Here is a 27,677-nt window from a genome sequence, read left to right as displayed (position 1 = left end):
AACTCGCTTCGATTGTTCAAAAAGAAGGAGAAAGTGCATGGCGCCTGAGTGTCAAGAGGCAAGGTATATATCAAGAAAACCTGTTATTAATTGTAAATATTTATGAGCAGCGATAAATTATAATTGTACTCAAATTAATTAGAAGATGTGACGTTTATGTTAATAATATATAACGTTCTTTGATACTTTAATTGATAATTATAGTCGATCGAAATTTCACGACAACCCTATAAGACACAATATTCCTAAAGTATTGTATAAATATTATTAACAGTTAATAATATTTATAGAATATCCTAAGAATATTGTGTGCTTATAGGGAGGATACTTTAATTATAAGAGCCCAGGTAGAACATGAAACTCATAATGACATCATTATGACGTCATCTAAAAGTCATTTTAGAAAAATCATAATGATCTCATTTGATATACTTTTGGCAATGTTTTGGTGACTTATTTTTGATATTAAACAATTTTAGCGAACTCTGTTGAAGAATATATATACTTCTCATATGAAATCTTAAGAATCAATCATAATAATATCATTTTTTATATTTAATTATTCATGTATATTTAATTATTCATGTATATTTTAATTATATTTAAGCAACAATCTTTTTAAAATTATATAATGCGATTATTGAACTTAAAAATTTATTATTCCTTTTGTCATCTTTAACTCATTTTTTAATAATTTTTGTTTAGGTAACTTTTAAGCGATAAATAAAATCATGATAACGTCATAATGATGTCATTATGAGTTTCATGTTCTACCTGGGAGAGAAGCTTAGAATGTTAATTAATTCAAACGTATTTTATGTATGACTGATCAAAATAATTAAGCGTACGTGTAACTTTGTGGGACATGATTAATAACAAAATATACACGTTTGTTCTTTTATTATAGTATTATTATCAGTCAGTAGCGTCTTCTGTAACCACAGTAACATTTACGTAACCTGGATACCCTTAATGCGTTAACATTACATATAATATTGTACATGCATTCACGCTTATTACAATATTCTCTCATCTAAAAAAAGATATTGTTTATCGTTTATCGTGTACCGTAATTACAATTGACTATGTTTGCGTATCGCATTCGAATACGTCATTGATGAAGCGTCAACGAAAGCACGAAGCTCTTTATTATCTTTATTGTAGCACACAATTGTAGAAAGTCTATTCTCTTGTATTCGCGGCCTCTTTCTAACGATCGGTGAGATACATTTTAGAGAAGCATGTGTTTTCTTTTTCATTAACACGTTTAAAAACCTTAGAGATCTTATAGAGTACATTCATAAAGTCTCTATATATATATATATATATATATATTTATATACGCTCTTATCAATAGAAATGAGGAATCACATTAAATTGCCTTCAAACTTTTATTACACTAAACCTTATCGACTACATTTCTTTTGATACACATGCTTCTTTCTGTAGAGATTGACCCGCTTTGCGCGTCGTTCGATATACTTTTTTCTCTCTTTCTTTTACATACATTTAATACATAGTATTACCCTGTATGATACTCGATATATTCCGATAGATACATTTCGTCAAAACAAACAGGGAACAGTATAGTCTGTGTAACATAAAAGCGATATCGATTACATTGCGAGACCTGCGGGATCTGTTCGAGAGATATATCTATCTAACACTTAATCTTCTCTCTCCACGCTTTATCGATGTCGGCAACATGTAAGTTATGTGTGTAGCGATGCACCATTCATACACATGTGCACGATGCACGATATAATGAACACATTGAAGCTTTATCTAGACATCCATTCCGATAGTAATCTTTTGCGTATTTTTCGTATAATTTTCTCTCGTGACGCAAAATAAGTACGGACTAAAGCCGACCAATAACATGCACAAGATTTTAATTTGCATAATATAAACGAGTCATCTTAAACTGAGATAAAAACACAAGTGTTTTTTTTTTTTTTTTCATTTCTTTTTTCCCTTCAAATATCGAAGGAGATTGTACAGTTTTTATATGTCTGAAAAATATACAATGTAGATAACATTAATCTTTTCTATCTACAGTAGTGTATAATGTTACATTTTTAAAGCAGAGGAAAAATAATCGCGAAGGAGATCTGAACAATTTAAGATTCAAGCTTGAAATTTTTTTCGGAGCATTATTTCGGGTACAGAAAGCAAAAGAAAGGAATGCATCCGCGCGTGAAAGGAACAGTTTTAATAAAGATGTCGAATATAGTGCGATGCGATTAAGGATGTTTTGTATGTACAATCCCAGCAAAAAGTAGCTGAAAATCAATATTGACGAATATCCACTTTTGGTGTATTTTGAGTATGAGAAATTGTGTGGAATATTACAATTTGATCTTAGATGCAGTGCAAAGATGTATTTTTTAATATTTATTGCGTTTTTACTGAAATATTCCGAATTTTGTTAATCGAAATGATTAACTTTTGGCAGAGAATTTCGCCTTGTGGCAGATACATGGCTAACTTCATTGAATTATATTTAATATCTTCTTAACCAGTCAGTACTTGTATAATATTATTTGATCAAATATTTCCTCTGTATCTAAACTTTTAAACAAATTCCGAATATTATTTCTATGTGTTTTTGTCATTTTAATCAACGTGGTTATACGTTTCCCATAAGAACACATGTTAATTCGGTGCAAATTAAAATCCTTATAACTTGTGAACGCTTTAGTGAATCGATTGAAAAATTGTACCGAAGATTCTAAACATATGTATGGACATTCTGTACAATTTTCATTAAATTCTCAATATTTTGAAAATAGGTACAAAACATCCTTAATATCGATCTGACACGCGAAATGTTGAGACTCTGTCGTTGTCACAGCGATACCAAGAGTTACATACATGCGCAGATATGTATACTTGTTTGTGATGTCGATGCCACCTTCCGGTTTCCGACGTTTTAGAACTCGGAATGGGGTCGCCTGGCCAGCCAGTCGGCGATCGCGGAAATTTCGTGCACTCGTTTCTTCAAACCACGTAACGCCGGATAATTCTCTAAAGCGGTCGCACCGAAAATATTCTCGAAATTTTCCAACGCCACCGTGAACACAAAGTCCGCCCACGTAGTCTGAAAAATATCATGCGACCTTGTTGCACACGGATTTATAGAAAGTTTTTTAATTTAACGCGATGCATTCATGCTCCATGCCTTCGTTTCATTTTATTGGACATTTTAGTGACAGGGACATTGAATTTTTTGCATGACAAATTATATTTGACTTTAACTCATTTTAATTCCTAGAGATTATTTTATATTTAATAAAAAAAAATAGATACTGTGTGCGTGAATTAATTGGGAGATTTGAGATTCTTTTTACCGTAGAACCGACCGCGTAACCACCGTTCTCGGCGACCGTTTGTTCGAATTTATTCAGGTAGAACGGTATTGTTTCCTTCAGGAGTTTCGCCTTCTTCTCCTCCTTCTTAAAAAGATCCTCCTCCGTACGATATTGAAAAATGACTGAAAAACAGATCATGCGCAAGCTTTAACGACTTTTTCTCTCTCCTTTCTCTGTCTCTCTCTCTCTCTCCCTCATTCTCTCTCTGTCTCTTATATAACAAGTGTGTCATTGAAATCGCGATTAAAATGTATTGCACATCTCCGCGAATCCCGTATAATGCATAAAAGCCGCTGATTGATCCGAATGCTAACTCAAACGAAGAGGATAGCGAGCGATTGCTCACAATGTCTCATTAAGCATTTAATCGATCCCCGCGATGTTATTATGTTACATTGACGGCGAGATCCGATGCGATATACCTGCGCGTCGGATTTCGCGAGGAGCTTTTCCAGGACGGTACCGCTCGCTCGATTATACAATGACCTCGGCTTTGGAAATAGGTCACGCGAGAGACGCGTGTCTTTCAGAGGAGAGCGAAAAGCGGAACAACTTTCGCGCCCGTCAGAGTTTTCCGAGATTTATAGCGCGCCCTTTTTTTTTTCCCCTCTTCCTATCTCGAGTCCTTCCGCGGAAGATACCATTTTCGACGTCGGGAAATTGGAACAAGACGGAAAGCTCGGGCGTCATCGACAACGCTTATTGATCGATGCTCGCGCGAACTTGCCCGATGAAACTGAAATTGCCCAGCGAGAGATGTAAACTTTCATCATGGACGATCTTCGGAAGGCCCGAGGCGGATCCGCAGTCGAAAGGAAAGTATCGATTCGGCTCGCGCAAGTAACTTTTCTTTACCGGAGTCGTCGCGAATATTATATCGGTATCGCTTACATTGTTTCAGGTCTCCCAGAGTATCGACCAGCACGTCGCAGAGCATCGATTCCCACTCGTCTCTACCTGCAAGATTGTGCTTACGGGCCAGGTAACGTGCCACGGCGTTGCTTTGCGCTATCGGTTTGTCATCGATTTCCAGAACCGGCAGCATCCCATAAGGCATCGCTGAGAACAACAGAAAGCAATCGACTGATCGTGCTTAAGTTCACGTCTGCCAATGAAGGGAAGAAAGACAGAATAATTTGTCTTCGATGTATCGATTACGGTGTTATTGTGCACGTCTGGTTGTAGGTGTAAATTGTAGTCAGTTATAATTTAAGGATTAATTCTTGATATGTTGATATGATGACTGTTAAACGCAAGTCTCGTGTATCTTCTTTTTTCAATCATAAAGTCTTGAAATTTGTATTTAATTTTCATTCAATTAATCAATAATAATTGATAAAAATAGAATTCAACATTTTACGATTGAAAGGCAGTGTCGATTCGCATTTGAACATATTTACATATTGTACCAACCAATTGTATTTGCACATGTCGCTATTAATTTAGCCGATATTAATTTCTTTGCATTTAATTTTTTCTCTATACTTACACTTTTTAAGCTCAGGCCAGCAATCATTAGTGATTCTCTCGTCGATATAGTCGATGCCCGCGTAGGCGAATATATAGCGAATATGCTCGGCACGACCCCGTGCATTAAAGTAGATCAATTTGTACCTCGGCTGCTCCTCAGCCATCTTCCTCGATCGCGATCTGAAAACTTCCCAAGGTGTCGGGAAAGTTATGGATGCAATATGGGGACTAACCGTTATTTGCCTATTTTGACGTTAGAAGAAATGATCTTGTTATTGTTAGACGAGGATATAACGAGAGAAAACCCGCAAAATGAAGCAACATCCTATTTGTTGTGACGTTCGATAAGTTTCGCACGATGAAATTCGAGCCGGGAAATATAGCATGATATGTAACTCCTCGAAATGCGATTATTCTTCTCGAATTATTAGCGATTATCAGACTGTACGATTAATTAATTCTACGATTAAAAATTTGTGATATTTCATCATTTATCTTATAATTATAAGAGAGATTTTTTTGTAACGACGAGATGTAAATTTATCGGTGCTCGTTCCTTGGAGAGCATACCTATATTATACATTTATTTTCACGGATGAAACCCTCCCATTTTGGGTACACCTTGACGTTGGTGGGAGGGCTTAGTACCCGGAAGGAATTTATCCCGAAGGAGAAGCCAAGTACCCAAACGATTTTTTAGGATTTATAAAGATCCATTGATATCCCCTTTTGCATTTCTTATCAATGCTCTTCTTATGATATTGATCTGCAAAACGGGATATTAATTCGCAAAAAGTGGCGATTTATTAGAAAATAAATCAGACATCCGATTTCCAAAAATGAATGCTCACGTTTCAATCAATTTCAATTTTGGGAGTGTCGTGTAAAATATCGCGCTGTTTCCATCGTGAACGGTTGGTCTTAATTAATTCGGGAGTGCCGTGAAAAGTATCGCGCGTCGGTTAATTAATTCCGGAGTGTCATGAAAAGTATCGCGCGTCGTTTAATTAGTTCGGGAGTGTTGTGAAAAGTATCCCGCGTTCATGTCGGGGATGATTCGCGTGCGATCGTTAACATTATTTTCACGACTGAATACATACAAGTGCCTGAAAAACAACCTGAGAGGCAGAAGCCTAGAAGGCATCGAGCGATGACGGAGTAACCTTGGGGTGAGTATAATTTATTACTCTTATATATTATTATTTATTAAAATAAAAAATAAACAAAATAAAAGGCTCTCGAAATTAACAAATTAAACTAAAATATAGTAAAAGGCCATAAAGAGCCAACGCAGTTGTAAGGCGTGTTTTATAGAGAAAAAAAATTATTATTTAAATTAAAAATATAAAAAAAAATTATTATTATTTATTAATCGCGCACATATATTTTGGAGGACTTAAACAGAAATTCGAGAAAGAGACTTTTATATATGACTTTTATATATCTCTCATAAAAGTTTATATTTGGAAAAATGGTTTTCTTCGGAAATTATTATCCCATTATATATTCGCTTATTATTGTATGCATCAGATCTTTTATTCGATGCGTATAATAATACTTTATATTTGAAATAAGAATTATTTTTAGCGCTACTATAATTGGAATCTTATATTTGCATGTTACAGATCAACGTAGAGTCTACACAATTATCTCCGTTGCTGCGCATCAATCAGTGAGTGAAACTTTTATTTTAAAAAAATGTCATTTTTATATAAAAGTACATGTTTTAATTCCGTTTTTTTTTTAACTTTTGTATTGCACAAAAGTTTGGATACTTTTTTATGAATTTGACGTATATTTTTTTATCTCTTTCAAAGGGTATACTATTTTGTTAATAGCATCTTTTTGAAATATTTGAGTTTTAATAACATTTTACTAGATCGTGTGGAACTTGTAAATAACGTATGAACTTTTCATCCGAGTGCAATCGGAATCTGTGATTTTTCGAAATTTTTCTTCTAACTCCAAAGAGATAAAAATAAAAATTCTCCTGAAAAGGGTTACAGTTTTGCAGTTGCAATACCACAGTTTATTTCTATCGTCGTAATGGGTACCCTTTTCATTCGAAAACTTGATCGTATCAAAACGAAAACGCTCGTATCTTTGTGGGTGATCTTTACGATAATTCTCACAATCATTTATAAATCTTTCTCGGCCGTTCCGTGGGATGCTATGATCTATTTGGAGTATCTTCGCCGCAGGTGGTCGACTTGTTTCGCAAGAATAACGCGAGGGTTGCGTGATTACGCGCGTGAACCAGCTAGTTTAATCAAGTTTCGAAGATCAGAATTCATTCGAAATGTAGATAAGCCGAAACATAACTGGCAAACGCGAGCATAGAGTATATCTGGATGCTATTCCGATACTTTCTTGAAAATCGCGGAATTCCGTGTGCCACATACACGTGTTTACACGCATGTACACGTATACTACCTAAGCGTTATTGACCCGAATTGCACGTGGACATATTTCGCGTACCAGTCACATACCATCTCTAAAATTCGGTGAGTTTTAATCATATTTATTAACAGTAACAGCAAATACGGCGAGTCAAAATTAAGACGGAATTGTATAATTTGATATTTTTCGAGTTTAATTCAATTTCGAAGTCAGACTAATATAATTCACGTTATTATAATTCATGCAAGTCAAACGGAGATCTAGCTTAAGATGAGGTGCTAAATCGCGATGTTAACGAACTCATGAAATGAGAAAACTTTATGAGTTTGGTCAGGCAAATGGCGATGTACTTGTGATATATATTTCCTATCGGGAAATCCAAGCGATAATTACTTGATTTCATTTTAATTACATCTGTGTATCATTGACAGAGAATGATTGCCCTTAGACGAATGGCAGAAATTTAGAAAATTTATTCCTTAGATTAAATTCCTGGATGAAAAATTGCAGATTGCGTGAATTATTATATAATAATAAAATAATACTATTTGACGAAGTAGATATTGAATCTTTTGAAAGTGCCCTTTCTCTCTCTCTCGCGATTTAGAACCTGTTCGATCTGATTACTTTCGATATATAACAGAAAGGCCGCTCGAGAGCGATTGGAAAAGATTTCATTTCTTTCGATAGCGCGTAAATCATTTATATGACTATAGAAGAACAGTCTCGAGAGAAAAATCATATGAGAAATATCATTTTATATTTATAATATTAAAAATTAAGGACTTTTTGTCGAAATATTGAATGTATAGATTGTTTTGGCTTTGATAGAGAATTTTTCCGTTCCCCGATATTCGTCATTTATTATATTTCCGTTGATCAAATTTAATCTTCTAGCAACAAGTTTCGCAAAAAAGGAATTTTTTTCTAATTAACAATCGGGATTGTTTCGGTACCGGAGATACATATGACATATAGAAAGACGACATTTATTGATTATTGCTCGGAAAATGCTCGGTGTCCGATGGTTTCTCCGATAGTGAAGGACGTGACAGACAAGGTTGCATGAGATGTGCAACGTGCCAGTTGCAACGGTACAATTCACTACATTAATTCATCAAATGCAGATGCATTAAATGTGCACGAGCGAATATAAACTACACATTGCGGGAAAGGAAGGAGAGAATTTGTCTTATATTTTAACCCACATCTCTGATTCTCCATCTTCAATCTATATATATTTGTTCTTTCTTTCTAAAGTGTAGACACATAATCTGTATATCACAAGTTAATTTTTTAAAAATTTTTTTTAAATAAAAAAAAAAAAATTAACTTGTGATATATAGATTATGTAAAAAAATTTTTGAAAAAATATATAAGAATGTGTTTGTAACAAAAATATTTCCCATGTGATTTTATGCATAGTTTCTTGCATGTATTACCGTGGCAGATAGCAAATGTCATAAAATCGTTGTTCAATCTGTCGAGGTAAATTTGATTTGAGCTCGAGTGAGTGATTGTATTAATCCTTATATTATTGCGCGATTATGATATCCGGATTTAATCGAAATTGTTGATCATTTAACGTGATTACGTACGCGAGAAGACACCGAGTCGAATGTGAATATTGTGCCAATAACTGAACTCTGGTAACCAAATTTGACGGTAAAATCAATGCTCCGTATTCACGAAAGCATTAATTTGGCGCGTGTAGGTGGACAACTAGAAGATATAAGGTATAAGGGACGGAAGAGTATTAATGTTGACTGCGAATTTTCAGCGCAAAATCTGTTCTGTCCTCGTCTCACGAGACAAGGACATATAATGCTGAAAGTTTGCCTTCGTCACTTGGAGGTGGAGGATTCATTAGTCATTTCGTGCCATCTTCGGCACAAATATTCAAGTTTTGAATGAAAGCGAGATGAAAAGTCCTCTACGAAGCATCGTTATCTCGAGAATATCGATTTGACATGATATTCTTATTTTTTCGATAAGTCTTTTTTAAAAAAGATCTTTTTAACGAAATAATTATATATTTGTTTTGAAGAATTTTTACGTATCACGATTTATATTCGATAAAAACGCAGAACTATTTATTTTCGCAAATTGAAATTTCTATTTTTAGCCTTTCTTTTTTTATTGCGTTTTGAAATTTTTATGACACATTTAGTATTATTTTATATATATTTCTCGTGATAAATAAATGAATTCTTTCTAATTGCATTAGAACATTAATCACGCAATTGTTGATCGCTTCTCGGATATTCTCATTTATATTCCGCGATTAAACAACGTATAGCTCGTTTTTCTGAAGAAACTCTTCAAATAATTCAAGCCATATCGCCTTTCGTTTTTCTTTAGCTCCCGAGCGGAACGTTATTACAAGTCTGTCTAATATTACGCCAATTTTCCTCGGGAAAAAATAAATTTTAATTTTGTGTGTGTTGCGAGATCTGTTATTAAATCAACCAGGATCACGGAACCCTTTAAATTCGTCGGATATGCATATTTTTCTCTTTGTATATCGCATAATATTAATTTCGTTGAGAATGATAAGGACATTATTGGTGCTCAAAATTCTCAATTTTCTGGAAAAACATCGTATCGCTGAGTAAATCGTGCTACGTAATATTTTTTGTCCTTTTCCACGTGAAAAACGACTGGCACTCGTGTAAAACACGTCCGTGCAACTTGTGTGATATCACGACGAGATTCGAAACGGTGTTTGTGAATTATAATCCTTGCGGAAGTGGAGAGTATAGTTGACGTGAAAACAGAGGTATTTTGGTACATTTAAATGAAGCGAGATATGGAGATCATCTATTTGGCGCGACGCCACATTCGATATCAGGAGTTTTATAAGAATCGAGCGAAAGAGTATGCATGGTAAAGACGAGCAAAGATAAAATATGACCTCCTTTCTTTCCCTTTTTCATGGTTATTATCTCACATAGCTTTTTCCGGAAACGATTCTTATTGTATCGAAATAAGGGCAATCTTATCAATATACCTTTTTTTCTCAGAAAAATCTATTATTCTAAAAATTGAAACTTTAAATTCGAAGACTTGAAATAAAAATGTATAAATGGTTAATTAATAGAAATGCTTTTTTATATATGCAAGGACGTCGGGTAAAAATGGATTAAGTGAATAAAAGATAATATACGATATGTGTATCTAATTTCTCTTTCTCTCTCTTTCTCTTTCTTGTAGAAGCATTAATTCTCGTGAACTAACACGCAAAAAGTTTTTAAAATATATCACCCAACGATTCTTTTCATTTTTTCACAAAATAAGTAGTTGAATTATATTTTTTATATAATTTAATTTTATAGTTTCTTATATCATTTTATAATTTCTAAATATTGCAAAAATAGAGAGGGAGAGAGACATTTGAGTTAAGTATACGGATGTTAATTTTTAATTGTATATATAAAAGATGTCGCATTTAAAAAAGATATAAAAAAGATATAAAAAAGATATCGCATTTAAAAAAGATATAAAAAAGATACTATAAGCCTATGTCACTGGATTTAGGCCGATCTGAAAATTTGATGTTATATACGAGAGATGGAAAAGCAATGATAATTTTATGAAGACCGATAATTTTATGAATTTATTGATCCATAAAACCATCTAAATAAATTGGATTTAAGAAATATATAAAAAAGAGAAATTATATAAATATTTTGATCACAATAATGATGACATAACCGCGATAATTCCTCGTGTGAAAATAAAACGAAAATGCAAAATAAATTTTTCATATGACACTTTATTTTCAAGAAAGTCGATTTTAAACATGTATTCTCGGCTGCTGCACACATCATCACGATTCATACATATCATTATTTTCACGAAGATGTTAAATAAGAGTTATATATAGATATGATTGGAAGCAAAATATATTGCCAATATTTAATTTATACATCTAAAAATGAAGCAAAAGTACTACAGAGTTTGTAGAGAGACAAAAGATAAAAGAAACAAATTGAATCTTAAAGTACACATGATTGGCATATAGTTAAAATCGATTTTCTCGAGAATGAAGTCTCGTATAAGAAAATTTTGTTCTGTACCTTTGATTTATTTTTTCACGAGGAATCACGATCATGATTGTAACATTGTATGTTTACCACTATATACATATATAATCACATTAATAAATACAGATTATCTTAAAATTCTACATTCCATGTACTTTTAAGCAGATCTTCTGACCAATTTAAAGATAATCTTTCCTTGGCAAAAATATCAAGGCATCATTAATAAGTTCTGAGTCATAAACGATTGGAAAAGAAGAACTTCTCGCAAAAAAAAAACGTTATAGAGTCGAAAAGTTAGCAAAATTATATTCTTGAGTTAAGAAATGGAGTTTGCTTTACTTTGTTTAATTAGAAAGAGATGCGATAGAAACGTGCAAAAAATAAATTCGTTAAGAAAATCTCGATTTCAGGTTATCAGAGATCACGATATTCTATATATTAATCATTTATATATCTGCTCAGTAATAATTATTCTCTTTTATATATCTACTCGTCAAACTTTACCACACATTTCCTCACATTAAGATGTACACGGTGAACGTGTAAGTCCAAGTAATAGTTGAACAAAGAATCGTTTGCATTACCACGTCTTCAACAACGGGATTACATTGTAATCTCGCGACGATATATCGTATCGGCGAATCTTCGACTCACCCCGCACACCCTCTTTCACTAACCCCCGTAAAAGCACTCGATGCGCCGACACGGAACTAAGTCAAGTCGTACAAATGGATACGGCGCGGTACAGTAGGAGGACCACCGGTTTCCTTCGACACCACTTGCGCTCTGCTTCGTACTTGGGCAAACTCGGCACTGCCGAGTTTCAGGCTCCGACGAGCATGATGCGCAACCTCAGAAAATTTATACTACCCGCCAGATTCCGCCCTCTCAGACCGTACGGGGTAGCCCGAAGCTCGACCGTGCGAAATTCATTCGCGCGGTCACATTTTTCGCGTTCGCGAACGACTGAATTTTTGCATGAGAAATGTCGCTTTTACGGGAAAGATATTCGAAAAAGTGTTAGTCGATTACAAGTTAATATATCAGATATGATTTACGAGTTTAAGAAATATAAACAATCAGTTATATAATTGATCTTGAAGGATTGGGAATGAAAGAATGATAGTTCCTCCTCCTGAGATTCAGTGAAACTTGTTACTTTATAATCAGCGCTTATTGAGGGATGCAAATGAGATTCGTAATACAAGTATGTCGCAATTTTCTCAAATTTCAAGGATCTCACATTCGGACTCACATTCGGAGAAGGAGGAAAGGAGAAATAAATATACGCCAATAAATTATATGTATATAAATTATATATAATTTATATTATATATAATGTTTATACATATATCTTTTAATGATAATTTTTCTTTTATAAAATAAGAGAGACAGATAAAAATTATGTTTTAATATCGTATGTGATATTTAATTTATTTATTAATTTTGTCGCTTAATTTATTCGCGGATCTTCGCAATCTTTATGAACAATGAATTTTCATATAGTCTCCTACACATTATGTACAAGTATGTAGTTACGTGAACAGGGGAAGACGACTCTACTTTAAATGTTATATCGTACTTGGGTCAATTAATTGGCCAGACCAAGCTAGTCGCTTTTACGGGAAAGATATTCGAAAAAGTGTTAGTCGATTACAAGTTAATATATCAGATATGATTTACGAGTTTAAGAAATATAAACAATCAGTTATATAATTGATCCTGAAGGATTGGGGATGAGTAATGATAGTTCCTCCTCCTGAGATTCAGTGAAACTTGTTACTTTATAATTAGACGCGCTTGTTGAGGGATGCAAATGGGATTCGTAATACAAGTATGTCGCAATTTTCTCAAGGACTCACATTCAGAGAAGGAGGAAAGGAGAAATAAATATACGCCAATAAATTATATGTATATAAATTATATATAATTTATATTATATATAATGTTTATACATATATCTTTTAATAATAATTTTTCTTTTATAAAATAAGAGAGATAGATAAAAATTATGTTCTAATATCGATGTCGTATGTGATATTTAATTTATTTATTAATTTTGTCGCTTAATTTATTCGCGGATCTTCGCAATCTTTATGACCAATGAATTTTCATATAGTCTCCTACACATTATGTACAAGTATGTAGTTACGTGAACAGGGGAAGACGACTCTACTTTAAATGTTATATCGTACTTGGGTCAATTAATTGGCCAGACCAAGCTAGTCGCTTTTACGGGAAAGATATTCGAAAAAGTGTTAGTCGATTACAAGTTAATATATCAGATATGATTTACGAGTTTAAGAAATATAAACAATCAGTTATATAATTGATCCTCAAGGATTGGGGATGAGTAATGATAGTTCTTCCTCCTGAGATTCAGTGAAACTTGTTACTTTATAATCAGACGCGCTTGTTGAGGGATGCAAATGGGATTCGTAATACAAGTACGTCGCAATTTTCTCAAGGACTCACATTCGGAGAAGGAGGAAAGAAGAAATAAATATACGCCAATAAATTATATGTATATAAATTATATATAATTTATATTATATATAATGTTTATACATATATCTTTTAATAATAATTTTTCTTTTATAAAATAAGAGAGACAGATAAAAATTATGTTTTAATATCGATGTCGTATGTGATATTTAATTTATTTATTAATTTTGTCGCTTAATTTATTCGCGGATCTTCGCAATCTTTATGAACAATGAATTTTCATATAGTCTCCTACACATTATGTACAAGTATGTAGTTACGTGAACAGAGGAAGACGACTCTACTTTAAATGTTATGTCGTACTTGGGTCAATTAATTGGTCAAGCTAGTCGCTTTTACAGGAAAGATATTCGAAAAAATGTTAGTCAATTACAAGTTAATATATCAGATATGATTTACGAGTTTAAGAAATATAAACAATCAGTTATATAATTGATCTTGAAGGATTGGGGATGAGTAATGATAGTTCTTCCTCCTGAGATTCAGTGAAACTTGTTACTTTATAATTAGACGCGCTTGTTGAGGGATGCAAATGGGATTCGTAATACAAGTATGTCTCAATTTTCTCAAAGACTCACATTCAGAGAAGGAGGAAAGGAGAAATAAATATACGTCAATAAATTATATGTATATAAATTATATATAATTTATATTATATATAACGTTTATACATATATCTTTTAATAATAATTTTTCTTTTATAAAATAAGAGAGACAGATAAAAATTATGTTTTAATATCGATGTCGTATGTGATATTTAATTTATTTATTAATTTTGTCGCCTAATTTATTCGCGGATCTTCGCAATCTTTATGAACAATGAATTTTCATATAGTCTCCTACACATTATGTACAAGTATGTAGTTACGTGAACAGAGGAAGACGACTCTACTTTAAATGTTATGTCGTACTTGGGTCAATTAATTGGTCAGACCAAGCTAGTCCCTTTTACGGGAAAGATATTCGAAAAAGTGTTAGTCGATTACAAGTTAATATCTCAGATATGATTTACGAGTTTAAGAAATATAAACAATCAGTTATATAATTGATCCTCAAGGATTGGGGATGAGTAATGATAGTTCTTTCTCCTGAGATTCAGTGAAAGTTGTTACTTTATAATCAGACGCGCTTGTTGAGGGATGCAAATGGGATTCGTAATACAAGTACGTCGCAATTTTCTCAAGGACTCACATTCGGAGAAGGAGGAAAGAAGAAATAAATATACGCCAATAAATTATATGTATATAAATTATATATAATTTATATTATATATAATGTTTATACATATATCTTTTAATGATAATTTTTCTTTTATAAAATAAGAGAGATAGATAAAAATTATGTTCTAATATCGATGTCGTATGTGATATTTAATTTATTTATTAATTTTGTCGCTTAATTTATTCGCGGATCTTCGCAATCTTTATGACCAATGAATTTTCATATAGTCTCCTACACATTATGTACAAGTATGTAGTTACGTGAACAGGGGAAGACGACTCTACTTTAAATGTTATGTCGTGCTTGGGTCAATTAATTGGTCAGACCAAGCTAGTTAGTTTCATTATGTTATCTCCATCTTCGTGAGTTTCACACAATAGATGCCTCTTCCAATATCGGGGCCACTAGGTCTACTCTCTTAGCTACGCGATCGTAACAGGAAAAAAACGATCAAAATAAAATGCTTTCAATGTCGAGGTTAAATGCTGATAAAATTTTTTGAGTGTCATTGTATGTAAGATAATTACTATAATGACAAAAAATTACTATAATAATAAAAATTACTATAATGAAAAAAATTATATATTGTAAGGACGCTATGACACAGTAAGTTGTGTAATATCTTAAAATGTCTCAAAATTAAGTATTTTAAAAGTTTTTAAAATGATTTAAGTAAATATATATATATATTTTTTTCTCGGCATTATATTTACTTTATTCTTTGATAATATATGAAGAGAAGAGGAAAAAGTAATAAAAATTGTCTTTATACACTGCTTTTTTACTTTCTCTACTCTTTATTATAAAAAGAATATATAAAAAAAATATATGAGAGAGAGAGAGAGAGAGAGATTTTTAAAATATATTTATTATTAATGTCACGTACATGAAATTGGTTATCTAAAAGATAATAAATTAATATTAAAAAATTAATATTTTTTAAATTTCGATTATTACACAGAGAAAAATATCATTCTACTGTCAAGAAAAGCGATTACTCAGTTTATTTTTCTTTTTTTAAGTAATAGTTTTCTTCAACAAAGAATATATTCTTGATAATAATCTTAAAATATACTCATCACAAGTGTTAGAAAATCTCATTATCATATACTCGAAAGAAAAATTTATGTTCTCTTCAAGAATATTGTAAAGTTGTATCAAGAAAAAATCAAACTTACTTTACGTCAACTCCTGTAGTAAGCAAACCAAATTTTTGTTTTAATTTAATATTCTTGACAAAAATACTGCACTTACTAAAATTTAGAATATATTCAATTAAATTTAATGCTTCTGGTGAACTTATGATATATTTGCGGATATACAAACTTATGATATACTTAAAATAAATAATATTTACTTGAATACAGTATACATTTTTCTCTGTATATATACACATTATTAAAGGTACTTACGTTGTTCTAATTTGTTTTTCATTTTTACGATATATAAAAAAAATGACAATAATTGCAAGTTTATTATATTATTTCAGAATTCGCGCGTACTTAATTTTGATTAGTCTTTCTCTTGAATTTAAATATAAGAGACGCAGCTTTATAATTTCTAAAAAAAATCCTGGAGACAGGAAAGGAATATGAAAAATAGAAAACAGAATTATTACATTGACATAAAATAACGCGTGTTTGTATTTCTATCCCGGGGATCACATGAATCCGGCGTTTCCAGTTTCATAACCGGCATCGTTAATAGGTCGCCGTAAAGTGGCAAAGAATTGTCGGCCACTGTCATAAGTGCCGCGTGCCCTGATGAATCCGAGAGGGCCTCTAAAATGCGTCTGCTCGCGAGTTATTTTGTCATCGCGACACGGATCAAATGAAGCTTAGTGCAAGGTTAGCCGGCGATGAGCGAAGGCGGCGATCCTGTCCGCGCGTTTTCCGAAGGCGAGGCAGTTTAAGGACGTGGTTACGTATTTTGACGTAAGTGTATCGAGACGATCGATCATTTCCTGGTCGACTTTGAGCGACCGCGCGAGGCTGTTTTCCTCTCTCGCGATACATATCTCATTCGTGGAAATTTTTCGTGAAAAATTGCGCGAGCCGAATCACGCGTGGAATTTATACGACGTGTGTGACGAGAAAGATAACGTTAATGCCTTTGCGTTAATGACTTTAGGAATTTTAGAAACCATATAGGATGTCTCGAGAGAGAGAGAGAGAGAACTTTGCCCCTCGGGCTTTGCATTCGTCAAAAAATTCCGAGTTTACTTTTCCTTGATAATTGATAAACTTCAAATATCACGAAACTTGGAGATAATGAAATTTAAATGATGAATTTAGATGAACAATAATTAGCGTCGTTTAATCGCGTTTCAAGACTCTTCTATCCCCGTTTGTAAGACGAAACTTTTGCCGGCTATTATCCTGATGGATGTGACGCGGCTCGCTGAAAACGGACGTAAATTGCAACTTCGCCAAATATCCATCACCGTGACAACCCAGTGATGTTTTTCCCACGCGCAAAACTGATTTAAATCTCCCCTACAATGGCAAGAAATGAAATTACCGTCTGTGTAAATCAGCAATACGTATCTCGGAGATGTACAATATTTTATCGATTACTTTGTACATTCTTAATTAAAAACACGGGTCTCTATCAAGCATTTTATGTTGTAATTAATTGCGAAACGATAAATCAAAGGAGTAATTATTTCTCCTAAACTCAATTTTATTATATTGGTTGCAATTTTTCTTTCTTCAATTAATTGAAGTTGAAAAATTCCAGATTTACTCTCGTCGTGCATATCTCTCTTAATCAACTGCTTTATCAGGACGCGAAGCACCTAATTAAAATCTTTATGACCGCATTTTTATCGACAATCCTCATGTGCGATATGAGTGTGTAATCGTGCGAATATTTTTTGAATAACACGATAACGCTTTATATGTATTAGTAATTTCTCATCGTTGCTTGTATCTTACAAAAAAACAGGGAACGATGCAATAAATAATAATAATCGCTTAATTTCGAAATAAATTGTAGATTTATCTTTATTGGATGTTTACATCAGTGACTAATATCATTGAACAGCTGTGCATATATAATGACAATAATTTGTCTGCTAACAACTTTGAATAGCTTTTAAGAAAATCCCCTCTTTTGCAATACTATATCAAAGTATTTTTTGCTCGTAGCAATGCAAGTTCTCAATTAAAATTGTAGATTGTCGGAATATATTATTATTGTTGTGAAATTTATGTAAAATTAGCAAGGTTGAGCAAAGAATAATTTCGAAACCATTATATATATATGAACATATAATTAAATAAATTGAATAAGAAGATTAATTGCGATCGGCACGTAAGCGCACAATTTATTTCAAGGAATATAAAGATCGCAGAGAACCAATGTTAGTCACAATTTGCGGTTTTCGAAAAAAATTACATCGTACACAGAAAAAAGGACTTGTTTTGAACATATATTTAGTTTTAATATGGAAATCTTAAAATGAGAGTATATCGCGTTAAAGTCTTGTGTTGAAAGAAAAATATAATTGCTTGAATAATTGCTTACTTGAATAAAGTCATTTTATATAGTTCAATCGAGATAAATATATTCTTATGATTTAAGATTTAGTTTTCTTGAATAGAAAAGAAACAATGTTAGATAGAAGATAAGATTTTTAAATCAAAGATTATAATTTTCTAAAGGTAGAATTAAATAATTATATATTCGTGAAATGACAATTACAATATTAAAAGATTATAATATTATTATAGTCTATTATTATAAGACTATAATATTATTGAAATTTAAAATTATTAAATTTTTCTAAAAAGATTGTAAATTGTTGCGTATATACGAAACAATGATTTAATTCTCTTGAATGGAAAAGAAACAATGTTAGAGAGAAAAAATATTTTTAAATCAAAGTTTTTAATTTTCTTAAAGTAGAATTAACTAATTATATATTCTTGAAATGACAATTATAATATTAAAATAAGACTATTTCTATATATAAATATATATAAGACTATATATAAGACTATATATAAGATTATTTCAATAATATTATTGAAATTTAAAATTATTAAAACAACACGACAAGAAACTAGCGAATACTACACTGAGCTATTCAGCCCCACCGATATCCCCTTCGTCCATTTGTTTATATCTATGGAAATAATGAAACGCGATCTTTTCAGCTCCGCGTGAATTAAATAAATTGAAAGGAATTAGATCTCTATATGTATTTAAACAACACGACAAGAAATTAGCGAATAAGAGCCACCGCGGATGGTAATGCGTAAATTTTAATTATTCGCGATAATTTAAACGAGCACGAGACATATGCATATGTTTCACTTGGTGCATTTACCAAGATATAGATATTTGAGAATTCTATAAACCCTCTTCAAAGATTTTAATTTTCTTAAAATAGAATTAAATAATTATATATTTTTGAGGTGACAAATACAATATTAAAATAAGACTAATAATATTGTTGAAATTTAAAATTATTAAATTCTTCTAAGAAGATTATAAATTGTTGCGTATATACGAAACAATGATTTAATTTTTTTGAATGGAAAAGAAACGATGTTAGATAGAAAATAATATTTTTAAATCAAAGATTATAATTTTCTTAAGATAGAATTAAGTAATTATATATTCTTGAACTGACAATTACAATATTAAAATAAGACTATAATATTGTTGAAATTTAAAATTATTAAATTCTTCTAAAAAGATTATAAATTGTTGCGTATATACGAAACAATGAACGTTAGTTTAAGTATATAAATCTTGATTTGACACTTATTTTTTTTCTGTGTATATGTTAATAACCAAAAAATTTCAATAGATAAATAAAAACTTGAACTATTTTCTTTAATGTGTGAGCTGTCAGGTTGATTAAAATTATAATAGCGTTACGCCGAAATTATAAATTTGATTAGTAATATAAATGATGCGATTCGGAAATTCCTGGAGAGCAGTTTTGGAAAACAGGGCGAGTTTGGTCGCGGTCTCTTTCGCCGATCTTACATTATTTCGCCGGTCGATCGAACGGGAAGGACGCGATAAGTAGGATAAATTGCGAAGATTAATCACAATCTCTCCACGTAGCTCGGGTTGCACCATTGTCCGACGAACTCGCGTCCACCCTCCTGAACTTCGAAACTGGGTTGCATAACGTTTGTGTGGCGAAGCTATGTACGCTGTTACGCCAGCTAGTTAGCCTGGAATTGCAGCCACGGCAGCATCGAAATGCAAGCGTTGAACGGAGGAAAATGCGCATTAATCCGATCCGCTTGCACGATATCCGAAGCATTAGCAGCTAACGTGTAGGAAAAAACGTAATGTCAAAATGACGTATATCGGAAAAAGCATTGATTGAAGAATCTATCGCGCGAATGTCGGTCGATTGTCTTTCATTTACCTGTCGAGCGAATTGCGATCATTAGAGCTAATTTCAAAACTAATCGGATCAATCCAACAATCATAGATCTATCGAAGGGACATCATTGCGGTTTTCCCGTTACATTTTTTCCTTCTTTCATAAGTCACGCATCTGCAAACACGAAAAGAGGAACGCGATAGATCGATGAGTAGAATAAAAAAATTAATCCTGTAATTATCTTTTATTGCGTTAGTTTTTCGGGTTGCAAGATACGTTTACTACGAGAACTAATAATAACCTGATGATTAATTTTCAGCGTTGTATAAATTTCACTATCGCTGGGAAATCGCTCTGTAAACATTAGTGTGTCTCGTCGCCGTCGCTCATTCATATTCGTCGGTCGGGAAAAATTCGCGGTGTAAATTATAATGGATTAATGATGTAGATAAACGCCGCGCAGTTACCGAGCCTTAATGAACGACACGATTAAAACTTTGTCGAGTACAATACAATTCCGTCACCCCCTTTTGTCAAATAGTATACCGTCATCCCCTAACTACTCTGAGTGTTGATGCGTAATTAAGCACCGGCCCTTGTTATGAGGATGTCACAGCTTGCATATCATCGTTAACTTGGTCGCCAACGTATCCTGGATGTCCTCTTTTTCCTGGATACTTCCAAGCAGCGATTCCCAAATTGTTATCCGGTCGCAAAATATTTTTAACACGAGAATAAAATAGTATTAATTAAATATCTAAAAATTGGAATCATAAACTAGTATTAATTAAATATCTAAAAATTGGAATCATAAAATAGTATTAATTAAATATCTAAAAATTGGAATCATAAAATAGTATTAATTAAATATCTAAAAATTGGAATCATAAAATAGTATTAATTAAATATCTAAAAATTGGAATCATAAAATAGTATTAATTAAATATCTAAAAATTGGAATCATAAAATAGTATTAATTAAATATCTAAAAATTGGAATCATAAAATAGTATTAATTAAATATCTAAAAATTGGAATCATAAAATAGTATTAATTAAATATCTAAAAATTGGAATCATAAAATAGTATTAATTAAATATCTAAAAATTGGAATAAATATAATATCAATACAAATCTTGTTATATGTAAATATATTTTTTATTACCAGCTATAATATTTTTTCATATAAATAGAGCTTGGGAGATTAATTGAAAAGTTTTGTGTAATCGATATAAAAAGGAAAATATCATTGAGTTTTGTGAAAAGATACTATTGATTCCTTTGAATTTGTTTCATGCTTTACAATAAAAAATTATAAGTAATTTTTTTTCTTATAAACTAGCTGTTTGTCCTTCTTTAAAAAAATATGATATTTACTCAAATAAATTTATATATACATTTATTTAAAAATATTGATCGAGACACATCAATCTTTGGGTTTAATTTTAGATTCAAACGCAAGAATATATTATTGAATTATAGAGTATTAATATTTATATTAATATAAAAAAATGTGCTAAGCACGTGCTAAAAGCCATAAACAAAGATACAATTTCCTACGAAATAGGAAATATCTTTATTATAATTGCGAACACACACTTATCATCAATTAATTCGACCAAACGTCATCAAGTTAGATAGGTGAGTAAAGAAATTTTTGTCGAGCAAGACGAATCGCGCAGCGGATATTTGTAAATAATCGCCTGGAATGAGCCCATTACCGGCTATCAGATTAAAATTGATCGCTTCTCGACGTTCCTCGCATTGGCTCTCAAGACTTAAACGTTCCGATTCGATCGAACTCGACCGATCGCTCGATTTCCGCCGGTCGAGATCACTTGATGCGAATCAAAAAGCGCTTCAACTTACTTTAGCGTTGCCTTCAATGATGGTTCACTCGTGAATCGATAGATTCGCGTCTATTGCTTGAATTGACGCCAATCAATACGCGTCGCGTTTTCATCAATCTTTTGTTGTTTACGGAATTGATGCTCGTTATATATTGCACGCGCGTGAAAATAATTTATGCGAATTATTATACCAGATAGCAGCAATTTCACAATTGAAAGAGCATGTACCTATGACCTATGACATGATCATCAGGATGATCCTAGGTCAGGGCTGTCGAGAAAACCGCGAAGCAAAACCGCGCGATTGACAGCTGCCGCGTGATATTCGGCAAGCATGAAAAATAAAGATGTCATCGATATCGATAATTAAACAAGCATGACCACTTCGTTACGTTATTAAATAATTAATATTCAAATAATATATATATATATCAATTTCAACAAATTATATATTATATAATTAGCGAAAAAATAATTTCTCTTTTTGGGTCAATGAGAAAATTCACTTTATTTATATCAATGATTCCACTTCCTTCGATAATATTTATTATATCAAATGATTTAAGTATTTTTATATTTGTAAAATCACACAGGAAATCGTGGCAATTATGCGCGGTAAAATAAACTCTCTTGAAATTATAATTATATAATTGTTATCACTCGTGTCTTATCGCGATTCACACGAGAATGAATTTCATGTTGTTCGCTGACAATTATATTTTCAGGAAAAGTCTATAACAAAAATTTCTCGTAATAATAGCATTAACTTCTTGTCGAGTCAACTGTACTTAAGCGTACTTATCACTAGCTCTTTATTATCATGTTTGCACTTCGTCCTGATTTTGTTGAGAGTAATATTTCACGACCTTGCTTAGTATCACGTTTGCGTTCTTATGCGGGTTGATTTTATAATTCAACATTCGATAAGCTGCCATTCGTTTCTTATATTATACAGTCAGTTATACAATTATTACGCAATGTCATAAATGGAATATTAAAAACGAAAAACCTGTATTATTAATTGACGCACGATATTTTTTTACATTTTAAACACGATTTGCAAGTCATATACACTGCTCGCAGCAATATGTTTTGATATCATCGCTAATTGCGAAATAAAATCGCGCTTCTCTTCCCTTTCCTGTTTCTTCATGCGGAATATTCTGTGGTAAAATTATGTTTACCTGTTAGGTGATAATATATAACATGATCTTCTGAGAAAATCATATAAGGCCAGAGGGTATTAATTGTTCGAAATTCTAATTAGATTCGCACAACTATTAATTATCAAGAGATACTTCATTGACTATTCGTACATATTGATGTTGCATTAAGAACTTAAACTTAACTAAAATTGATAATTAATGAAATTGATCAAGTTGAAAAATATTAGAAAATTCTATCTACATCTACATGACATATATAATTTTTATGTGTAACCCTTCGCGAGCATATATATATATAAATTCAATTTATATGAAATCAACAGTCATATTATAATATTAAATAATATAATATAATATAATATTTAATTTAATATTTTTAGAAGAAAAGATTAAAAATTTTTTATTTAGAAAAGATTAAATTAAATATTATATGCTTTAATTTAATATTTAATTTAATATTTAATAGAAAAGATTAAATTAAATATTAAATTAAAGAATATAATTAAATAGAAATAAATAAAGATGACTCTTTTTCGAGTATCAAATTATACTCAAATTATAGTTAATTATACTCAAGCCAGCGTGTTATCGCGCCAAATCTTTAAATCGATACCGTTGATTAACGAGTCGAGTCTATGATTATGGGAAGATTCATGTATTCGCACATAATCGCGCGCGCGCGCGCGAATAAGCATTTTTATAATTCAGCGGTAATATATCAAACAAAAGAGCAATTCAATTTTAATTACCCGGGTTTCCGCAATCTGATTTTTTGCAATATATTCCGCAGTTTTCCATTGCAAATGTCCCTATTCAGCGTCCATTCCGTCTGATTGAAAATATTGCGACGCCAGGGCGGAAAAAAAACTGAAACGTACGAAAAGTATCGATTGGATATTCCAACGCTGTGTTCGCGGCCTGATAGTTCTATTTATCGGCCATTATTGGCCATGGAAATATAATAGTAAAATTGAGTCGGTACAAAAATCATCGCGTACACAAGAACACATGGCTTTAAAATTATTATTATTATATATTATAGCTGAATCATCGTGATGTCAGCCGGGATATCAATTTCAATCATAAACATCATTAATTTTAATGAAATCTTTGCGGGAATATTATCTTAAAAATATTTAGATTATCTCTCTCTCTAAATTTTAATTTTTTATGTTATAATTTTATTGTAATCTAGAATATCAAAAAAGAAAGAAAGAAAAAGAGAAAAAGGGAGAGATTGTATTTTATTTTTATTAGGTTTATTAGTTGTTAACTATTAGAAAAAGATTTGTGAAATAATGACTAATTTTTGTATAATCCTCATCAATTTCAGAGAAATCTGTGGTTTCTTGGTTACACATTTTAATGATGTGTAATGTTAAACAGGATAAACGACAGTGGAATTAGCACCTCGCGTCATTTTAATATTTCGAAATCATGCGCGTAATAAAATAATTGTAATATAAAAAAGATCAACCGTGAATAATCCTGAAACATCGAAACAAGGCGTGAAAATCTGCGATCTATTTGCGCACATCGGCTTCGTACACGCCTTCGCCGAATTAACGACTTTTTTATGAGAGAATTGCATAATGCGATAAATCTTATGCGAATATTTAATCTTACGTTAAGTAAGATGGGATGACGAAGGGGAGAGATATATTTGCGGAAACTGGTCTGTAACTGGTGTATAACTAACTTTGTATGGTGAGGTTCTTCCGTTTTTATTTATTGTATGCGTGCAATTACATTCTGGATTATTGCATAAATTACATCTAGATCTATTACATAAGTTAAACTTGTTATATCATAATAATCGATACTTGTTATATCACAGTATCGATAAGAAAAAATAAGATGAATGATAAGTTATGTTTAATTATTGCTTGTGTTTGTGATTCGCATTGGCTTTTTCCATTCTTCATATAAAAATTAAAAAGCAAGATCATGAACGCTCATTATAATCAGTATTTATTTATCAATTAAATAGAAAATATACAAGAAAGTCTCTTGTTAATTAAGAATTTAGTCGGTCGAATATAATCTTGAGAAGAGAGCGAGAGAGAGAGAGAGAGAGAGAGAGAGAGAGGAGAGGGAGGGAGAGAGAGAGAGAGAGAGAGAGAGAAATTTGCGAGCTCGGGAAAAAAATATTTTTCTTCCATATATATATGCCTAGAATTTTATCGATCGCGATTTTTGAAACGATAACAACTGCATCTAGACTGAGAAATCGGAATTTGTGTGTGTATGTTTAGCTTTGTGCGATTTTTATCGAAAGGCATCTATGACGCAAATGCAACGAGATATTTGTTCGACATACGGCACGTTAGTAAATACAATTCGATATTCGCTATCGAAAAGAATTGAAATTCAAATGCGAAACACGACGAAACTGGAGAACGCGGCGGCGGAAAGCGATAGATTGCTATCTCTCTCTCTATCTCTCTCTCTCTCTCTCTCTCTCTCTCTCTCTCTCTCTCTCTCTCTCTCTCTCTCTCTCTCTCTCTTTCTCTCTCTCTCTCTCTCTCTCTCTCTCTCTCTCTCTCTCTCTTTCATTAACAAAGTTGCCTGGGACTTTTCTCTCTCTCTCGTTATTAATTTTAATTGACGTCATATGCGTAACAGAGCGGAAGATAGGTATCCGTGCGGTTCATTCGTTTCTGTTTCGTTTATGTTGTGAGATATAAATTGGGAATATATTTCGATAGATTTTCGGGAAAAGGAGGAGGAAGAGAGGAATATTATTCGCACGTAATTCCATATAGCGAGGAGATAATTTCGATTTCTGATGCAATTTCCTCATTTCTGTTATATGGATGTTTGTGTCATTTGTTGGAATCCGTAAAGACAGAGATTTCCTTATCTTGATATTTTAGTCTCACGAATGTAGCTTTTTCGACGCTACTACTCTCTGGCAGATTCTGTCAAAGTAGAAAAATATTTGGGAAAGACTAACAAATTAGAAACTGAGTATTTATAGTATTTTGATTTACTGGATAATTATGTTTAATGACCGAGTAAAAAATTCTGTTTAGAAATTAAATTCTTTTTAGATGACTAAATTAATGACTTTATTAATTAATATGCACACATACACAGATAATTTTATTTCTTAAATTATTTTGTTAAGAAATATTTTCTGGGCTAAAAATAGACAGAAATTAATCAGCGTAAACAATAATTTGGCGATAAATACCTAATGATTCATAATATCTTAGCTATTAGTTTTTGAACATGAAATAGCCAGAAATTAATAAAGACCAATTATTATAGCAATAGCTTTAATATTTAATTTAATAATTAATTTAGTAATTAATTTAATTATAGTTGATCCAAAAACTAGCAAAACTAGCCATATCCTATTATTTTTAGATGCGATACAAAATTAAAACTGAACATATTCGTAAATAATAAAGCTTCTCGAGCGATTAGTTAGATGATTTAATAATTTATCGCGCAATTGTCGATCTGTGAAACTGCGATCTTTAGTGTTTTCCGAAATTCCTTGAACTGCGAATTTTTTTCTCAAGCTTCTTCGTGGAAATGCTGATGGGTGCTCATAAGAGTTATCGATCGGTTATTTATCAAGATGACAATAACCGGCTATCTCCCGGTTCCGATGTTCGTATCCTCGTATCGCGAATCACATTTCCACGATACACGATTCTTGCCCTTGACAGACTACTTGATGAATTATTGATGTTGCATTTGAATTCATTTGAATACAATAGCACGAAATGGCCAAAGAACTTGCGGCTTTAGAGAGAGCGACGGCCTGATTGGCAACAGAAGTCGGGGCCGAGCTTTAAAATGTTCGTAAGAGACGATAGTAATGATTAATGGCTGCAGAGATATTTATGTAAATCTGATTTTTGTAGAAAACAAATGAAAAAGTGGAATTAAAATATGCTTCATAAATAAAAAGGGATAAAGTATAGATAATAATGCTTGCGCATTTTTGGTGGCGAAATAAAAACTTGCAACCTTCAAAATTGTAGTAATTATTATTTATTATATTTAAATGGTTATTAAATAATGAATAATTTGTTCGGAAATTTTTTATTTTGATGTCATATCACGTCTTCTTTACGTTCAATTATTATTAAATCATATGTAGAAACATATAAATCTATAATTATAATCTGCAATATTAAAGATATAGGATACTGAATACAGCTATGATTGGTATCGATTCTCGGTAATACTAGCGATGAAACAACCAATTCAGTTTTTCAGAGCAAGTAGATTCCGTGTACTCTCGAGTGAGCCAGTCGAGTGTGACCGCATTGACATTTT

The 27,677-nt window shown here is 32.0% G+C and overlaps 2 protein-coding genes across 12 annotated transcripts in view; one reads left to right on the top strand and one right to left on the bottom strand.

The window, feature by feature from the left end:
* Positions 1-1,322: 1,322 nt before the first annotated feature.
* On the bottom strand, positions 1,323-12,081 carry LOC105257576 (glutathione S-transferase). 10 transcript variants are annotated; one of them, XR_003122940.1, is made up of 6 exons: positions 11,807-12,081; positions 4,861-5,021; positions 4,263-4,430; positions 3,351-3,493; positions 2,875-3,100; positions 1,323-2,012 (listed from the first exon to the last, which is right to left on the bottom strand). XR_003122940.1 is itself a non-coding variant. In XM_011268291.3 (5 exons), the coding sequence occupies exons 1-5, from the start codon at positions 11,866-11,868 to the stop codon at positions 2,933-2,935; spliced, it is 702 nt and encodes a 233-aa protein (XP_011266593.3). In that variant the 5' UTR covers positions 11,869-12,081; the 3' UTR covers positions 2,754-2,932. The 10 variants fall into 10 exon arrangements, 9 of the variants coding, with proteins under 9 accessions (XP_011266593.3, XP_025265559.1, XP_011266600.1 ...); XM_011268291.3 differs by lacking the exon at positions 1,323-2,012 and having other exon boundaries at positions 2,754-3,100; XM_025409774.1 differs by lacking the exon at positions 1,323-2,012 and having other exon boundaries at positions 2,754-3,100; positions 4,861-5,028; positions 11,872-12,081.
* LOC105257575 (carcinine transporter-like) overlaps positions 5,825-27,677 on the top strand; it is a 39,452-nt gene continuing 17,599 nt past the window's right edge. The window contains exons 1-2 of one of the 2 annotated variants that reach the window (XM_025409769.1): positions 5,825-6,010; positions 6,467-6,513. The gene's annotated coding sequence lies outside the window, so the exon portion shown is untranslated. Of the gene's footprint in view, positions 6,011-6,466; positions 6,514-16,832; positions 16,948-27,677 lie in introns of those variants that run through there. The other variant, XM_020029462.2, reaches the window with a different exon arrangement.

The sequence above is a fragment of the Camponotus floridanus genome, unplaced genomic scaffold (genome assembly GCF_003227725.1).
Source record: "Camponotus floridanus strain SB8 unplaced genomic scaffold, Cflo_v7.5 scaffold28, whole genome shotgun sequence".
NCBI lineage: Eukaryota > Metazoa > Arthropoda > Insecta > Hymenoptera > Formicidae > Camponotus > Camponotus floridanus.
The sequence above is the reverse complement of the archived record's forward strand: the minus strand, read 5'-3'. Positions and strand labels throughout refer to the sequence as shown.

What these genes read in the sequence shown, in the direction of transcription:
- LOC105257576 (XM_011268291.3), bottom strand. Translation starts at nt 11,868, where the DNA reads ATGCAAACGATTCTTTGTTCAACTATTACTTGGACTTACACGTTCACC. An exon ending in TTCACCGTGTACATCTTAAT is followed by an intron (nt 5,022 to 11,806) that starts GTGAGGAAATGT and finishes GGAAGTTTTCAG; the next exon opens with ATCGCGATCGAGGAAGATGG. An exon ending in TCTGGGAGACCTGAAACAAT is followed by an intron (nt 3,494 to 4,262) that starts GTAAGCGATACC and finishes TCTGTTTTTCAG; the next exon opens with TCATTTTTCAATATCGTACG.